We start from the raw sequence: 6,327 nt of genomic DNA, 5'->3' as shown, positions 1-6,327 counted from the left end.
GACCTAATACACGGGCACGGAAACGGCCGCCCCCCTCCGTCTAACGGCGTCCGTCAGCCCGCGCCACGTCAACCCGACAGGTGGGCCCGACCTGTCGGTTTCGCTGTTTCCGCGGCTAAAACGGCCAGTCAGTGCTCCGCGGTACCGATTAGTCCCAGAGTTGGTGGTTTTTGTGACATGGCTTAAATGTGATACCGACCGGTTACCCTAGTCCCAAGTGTGGTGGTTTTGGGTAAATAACTCCCCTGTTCCAAAATTATTAGGGTTTTGGGTTTGTTCAAGATCAAATTTCATTAAATTTTACCAAATTTATATAAGAATATATCAATATCTATAGTAAAAAATGTTTCATTAGATTCATCATGAACGACAATCCTAGAATTCCATTACTCCCTCGTAATGATAAAAACGTCTTATAAACGTTTACGGAGGGAGTATTTTGGAGAATTGAGCAATTGCTTGGACCACATAGTCAACGGTCTTCATGGGTATAAGAGTATAAGAAGATGCGATATTTATATAGTATAGCATAATTCATGGCACGTATGTACAAGTGGGAAGCTAAGCCGAGATAGGCTTTTTCCCGCAGAAAAGAAGAAGCCAAGATAGTGCTTTTGTGAACACACGCACTGCGGCCGACTTTACGATGTAGTAGAGATCAAGAAGACTCAACCGCAAAACACCGTTTGGTCCAGACCAGTGCTGCATCATGCTCAATGAAACATGTGCTGATATCCACATGGTCAATCCTCTCCGGCCTCCTTTTGCCTCCGTGTGTTCTTTCAGTCTTCACCTGAACAGTTGTGATGTGTACATCGTGGCTGCGAGAAAGGCTGCCAGGAAGGTTTCTTGAACAACCATATTCACCTATAACATATATAGTAGAAAACACAAAAGCATTAAATATGTCTTTCAAGAACTAACGAAGTTAAATAAATAAAAAGGGAGCGATCAAGTGAGATATAATCAATCACCTTGCACCACACAGAACACAATCGCATCAGGGATCTTGTCTTTGTCAGCACAATCCAAGCACATCCTTTCAGCGTCCCAACCCCTGCACTCCGACAACTGCCACGAGAACTGCAAGAGGACCGGCTCCCCAAGCTCCTTACCATCATCTTGCTGATCAACTAGCTCATACGCGAGAATGCCCCCCATTGTGCATGTGTAGATGAAACCATCAACAAACACAGATCTCCCGTTCAACAGTTGGGTTCCGCACGAAGCAGAAGCACGCCGCACAACGCTCCATCTCTCGGAACGCAGGTCGAACATAAGGAGCGAACCTGTGCCGGCCTCCGAAACCACGAAGGAATTGTCACCCAGGACCGCATATCCGGACAGGTCAACCTTCCCGTTCAAAGCAAGAGATTCGTCTGCGTGATGCCTGCAACTCACCCATTTGGATCCATCATGGTAGGAAACACCGAGAGTCTCGCTCAGAGCGACGATCCTGTTACCAACTTCAAGAACCATAGAGAAAGGGTCAGGAGCAGGAGGCTCCGTGCATGGAAACAGCTTGGACTCCTCAGTTGGACCGTATGCATCTATGCCATCTTGTGTGTTAGAGACAGCATATACATCGGAGCTGCGGCTGCTGAAGACGAGGTGCCACGGGGGAGACCGATACCGAACAAGGTAATAATCGTCAGTGTCCTAAGATAAGACCAGGGCATGCTTTTGCGTGAGAAGTTTATCATGAGATCCAATCCTTCCGTTCTCTATTTTGGCAACATACACAATTGTCTGCAAGTGAGCTTCGCAAATAATATATAGGTCCTTGTTGATCTGGACCGCTGGGTCCTCAGGAGGCTCCTCAAACTCGTAATGTCCCGGCTTTACAGATAGAAAATTGCTGCACAATATGTCATGTAGGACATTAATATGTTGCACAAAATGCTTAGAATAAAGCGAGTATAACTATATTTGAAGTATGTAAGCTTGGTTAAAAGAAATAATGGGACTTTGGGAGATTGAAACCTGCAACAATCAAGCATCTTGGAGGATTCTATGACGGGAGAGCTGGTTGGATACTCCAGCGTTGCAGGCGGCATGGCATTGTGGTCCTCATACTCCCTAGTTGACATGTGACAAGAAAGATCAGAAACAATACTGTATATTGTGCTCCCTTCGACCGGCTCTAGAAAAATTAAAGATCTATAAATCTTTTCGGAAGTTAGAGGGCACATACTTTGGCCATGTTTGTGGGAAAAATCATCAATAACTACAATACTTACTAAATACAATGTGAAAACATATTTATTATGTGTCTAATGATATGAATTTCATAAAATTTGGTCTCGTGGTTCTTGATAGTTTTCCCAAAATATTTGGGTTCAAACTTTGCATCGTTCGATTTCAGGCAATTTTTTAAAACTCGAACCCGGGTGAGCAGCGTGGGAGCGCTCTCGCACAACTGACCAACAGAGACAAATTTTGTATGCCTTCTTTTTAGTGGAAGTACTAATAAGTAACTAACTCAGTAATGCAAACAAACACAACGATGAGAAAACAAATAATGCATCAATGAACTTACTGTAGGAAGCAGAATTCATGGGTCGGTTGTAGTGCAACAGAGAGCACATCCAAGCGGCGGCAGGTGGAATGCAGTATATCGATGCCTTTCTGCTGAGCGCTGGTTGGTCTAACTCTGAAGGTGGAGATGATGGCGTGCAGATGGACACATGAGCACTGGAGCTCCACCCCGATCCAAACGGAGCACATGAGTCGACCGCCCAGGTGCGTGAGGAAACCATACCCTTCATCGTAGAAAGGACAGACAGAGTCGACAGTGGTAGGCGGCTCCAGCTTGAGCTTTCTTCGCTGATCCTCCTGGTCCTGGTAATAGCGCAGCTTGTAGGCATAGACGCAATTGTCACGGAGGAAGTAGACGGCGCCATCATCATCATCTGTCTCATCATCTCCTTGTATGTACACACCAGGGCCCAGGATGGGAACGTAGGCGGTCTGTGTGTTCTCTGGGTCTGAGGTGGCGACCACGGTCCAGGTGCAATCGGAGCAATTGAAGGTTAAGAAGACGCCCTGAGCTGGTCGCAGCGACACCAAGATGGTGTCGTCGGGGAGCACGGCGCATCCCTGCAAGAAGTCGCCATTCCACAGTTTGCTCATCTGGCTCTTGTAGTGGAAGGGGAAGGTGTCCCCGGCCTGCTCCCACCGGTCAGCGTCCTTGCAGAAGCGTTGCATCCCGAGCACGCACTTGCCTGCATACTCCAAGTAGACGTATGGAGCCCAGAGGTGGCCGGCGGCCGAGACGGGGCGGCAATGCATGCAAGTGTCCTGCGGCAGGCGAGGCAGCTCGGACATGGCGGTGGCTTCGTCGGCGAGCCGCAGCTGCTGGGCTCGTGGGGTCGCCGAGTACTTCCCGGGATCCAGGTGCTCGGAGAAGAGGCATAGCGAGCGGCCGTCGGGCGTCAGCGCGGCGGTAGCGCTGGCGATGCCGCTGCAGCCCTTGGTGGTCTCGACGGTGCACAGGGTGTCGAGGGCATCGTCGCTCCGGCCGAGGATTCGACCGGATCGCGCGACGCGGAACCGGTGCAGGCCCAGGACGCTGTCTTCGGAGATCATAGGGATGGATGCGGAGAGGAGGCCGACGAGCAGCGACCAGGCGGGGCTGTCATCCGCACCAGCCGGGATGCAGACGTAGTCCCTGCCGGGGGCGACGCGCGGGACCCGGGGAGAGCAGAGACGATGCCAGCAGCAGAAGCATCGGTACAGGGTGCAGGCGCTGACCGCCGCCTTCTCCTTCTCTGTGTCGGCCGCCGCCATCTTGCAGCTTCTCCCTTGGGATTCGATTTCTATAAATAAGCATAGAAACCGGCCGGTCGGGCCTAGTCTTTTCCACATACGGACTGCTGCTGGGGCGTGCCGGAATCTCCTCCAATACATATTAAGGAGTTAATACCACTTCAAATACATAAACTTGTCCTGGTGGAAACAAGTTCATACAAGAACTAAAAAACTCCACAAAAGTAGTACAACAACTTTGCTAACAGAACATTTTAGTCCATTTCCGTCTATTCTGCCGGTGTGTCATCTCCTGCCGTTATAACGTTCGCTGACATGAAACCGGCCCCATTTGTCAGTGTCGCACGCAAAAGAATAAACCAAACCATAAAATAGTACGCAGCCGGTTTCGAACGAAGACCTCCCGCACTCAGTCTGCTTGCCAAAACTGCAACGCGCTAACCAGCCTGACAAAAGACACTTGTTGTACAAATTGGAGCTGCAACCTTTATAATCGTTTATTCACGCATAGTTTACACTCATAATTTTTTCTTAAATACTGAGAGCTGTATTCCCCACTAAAGATACGTTCAGTGATCCATTTGAGTATGTACTCCCTCCGGTCATTTTTACTCTGCATATAAGAATTGTTCGAAGTCAAACTTTATAATTTGACCATATTTATATGAAAAAATATCAACATCTACAATACTAAAGTTATACGATATGAAAAATAAAGTCATGACGCATCTAATGATGTCAATTTCACATTATGAATGTTGATATCTTTTTCTATAAAGTTGGTCAAACATTATGAGGCTTGACTTCAGACAAATCTTATATGCCAACTAAAAAGGGCCGGAGGGAGTATGCTTCACGTTTGAGCCAGGGTTTCTTGTACATGAGCCGGACCACGATGCCGCTGTTCACTAGCTTCGATATATGAACCACTGGCATATCTTCAACGACCGAGACCAAATAACCGGGCCAGCTAACATAGCTATATTTATGTGCTGGCAACATTGAGAAGACCCGTCATCCCGCCGAGGTGCATGTACGTGTGCTAGCAACATAGTTCATGGGACGTCACCGGATTGCGGAGGCGCCATACTTTTAGTACTAGGATCGGTCGGATCGTGAAGACGTACGACTACATCAACCGCGTTGTCATAACACTTCCGCTTTCGGTCTACGAGGGTACGTCGACAACACTCTCCCCTCTCGTTGCTATGCATCACCATGATAGATCTTGCGTGTGCGTAGAATTTTTTTTTTGAATTACTGTGTTCCCCAACAGGGGGCGGTGGTGACCGCTGGCACGTGGGAGTTGGATCACGCTCCGGCTCCGGCTCGGCCTTGAGCTCGACGACGGGCGGCGCCGACGGCGGCGGCGACACGAACAAGGGCGCCTGGACGGAGTCCCCCGCCGCGGACAAAAGGGCTTGCTCCAGCCCATCCCAGTGGGCGCCTCCTCGAGTCGGCTCGCCTCCAGCGCGTGCTGCAGGGCCTCCTCGAGGGTGGCTTGGTACTCCGCCTCCGCCTTCTCTTCCTCCGGCTCTACCCTAAGGGGTGGCAATGGAAACTGGGGGTTGATGTGGACGCCTCGTCGCCGTTGCTCGTCGTGTTCGAGGGCAAACCAGGCCTCCCAGTTGGGAGAGGCGGCAGCATACTCGGGCATTCGTTGCTGCGCCGACGTGAGCTGCGCCCAGCGCCTGCACACTTCCTTGTCGTGCTCCCGTTGTGATCGCGGAACCGCCGGCACCGGGATCTGCTACGGATCGAGGTGCCAGTGGTGCGACAACGTCATGTCAGGGTAAGGCATCGACTGCTTGTACTCCTAGTGTCACCACGTTTGGTGCACCGGGATGTGCAGACGCTGCCGACCTGAGTGGGAACGCGCCGGTGGTGGGGGAGGAGGGGGAGGAGGAGCACGGGAGGATGAGGCGCCGGGGGTGCCCTTGCCCTTGTCATTGCCGGAGCTGTTGCCGAAGAGGCCCATTGCTAGGGTTTGGGTTGTCGCCGGCGAGGAAGCACGAAGAGGGTGGGGGGGGGGGCAGATGTGGACGGAAGTGGATGAGGCCGCCCCCTCCCCCGCACGCTGGGTTAAAAAACAACGCTTCCACTGGCTGACTAGTGGGCCCGGTGACGGTGGTCATCATAAATTAGATGACGGGCGGTAGTTGCGTGGCCGCCAAGTGGGACCGCAGCGGACACTGAGGGGACGCGCGGCGCGTCCGCTTCGCGTCCCTGCCGACGCATTTCAGGCACAATTTTGGGTCAGAAATGGGTCCGCGCGAACGCGAATCGGACGGTTTTTCAAAATGGGCGATGCGTTGGGCCGGTGGTTTTGTCCGCAGCGACCCAAACGAACGTGGGAGGACGAAATGGATTGCCCCGTTGGAATTGCTCTTAAGCCCACAAAAAGTATTTGTATTAAGTAGGAGTACGTATTTCTTTTAGGTATACCGATCAGTGATCGGTTGAAGTGTTCTCGTTCCGTGCGCGACCAAAGACTATAAGATGTGCAGCTCAATTTAGATCGATGGTTGCCTTATGTTGGGTTGGTTAGCGCGCTGCTAC

General features: G+C 51.1%; 1 protein-coding gene across 1 annotated transcript; it reads right to left on the bottom strand.

Annotated features, from left to right (window-relative positions):
* Nucleotides 1–549: 549 nt before the first annotated feature.
* LOC123185779 (uncharacterized) lies at nucleotides 550–3,789 on the bottom strand. Its single transcript, XM_044597637.1, has 4 exons — nucleotides 2,540–3,789; nucleotides 1,984–2,079; nucleotides 975–1,858; nucleotides 550–867 (listed from the first exon to the last, which is right to left on the bottom strand). The coding sequence occupies exons 1-3, from the start codon at nucleotides 3,787–3,789 to the stop codon at nucleotides 1,660–1,662; spliced, it is 1,545 nt and encodes a 514-aa protein (XP_044453572.1). The 3' UTR covers nucleotides 550–867; nucleotides 975–1,659.
* Nucleotides 3,790–6,327: the final 2,538 nt, after the last annotated feature.

Source organism: Triticum aestivum, chromosome 1A (assembly GCF_018294505.1).
Source record: "Triticum aestivum cultivar Chinese Spring chromosome 1A, IWGSC CS RefSeq v2.1, whole genome shotgun sequence".
NCBI lineage: Eukaryota > Viridiplantae > Streptophyta > Magnoliopsida > Poales > Poaceae > Triticum > Triticum aestivum.
The sequence above is the reverse complement of the archived record's forward strand: the minus strand, read 5'-3'. Positions and strand labels throughout refer to the sequence as shown.

Excerpts from the sequence above, each read along its gene's own strand:
- LOC123185779 (XM_044597637.1), bottom strand. The coding sequence starts at position 3,789 with ATGGCGGCGGCCGACACAGAGAAGGAGAAGGCGGCGGTCAGCGCCTGC. Across the intron at positions 2,080-2,539 it reads CATGAATTCTGCTTCCTACA|GGAGTATGAGGACCACAATG; the intron begins GTAAGTTCATTG and ends CATGTCAACTAG. Across the intron at positions 1,859-1,983 it reads AAGATGCTTGATTGTTGCAG|CAATTTTCTATCTGTAAAGC; the intron begins GTTTCAATCTCC and ends CATATTGTGCAG.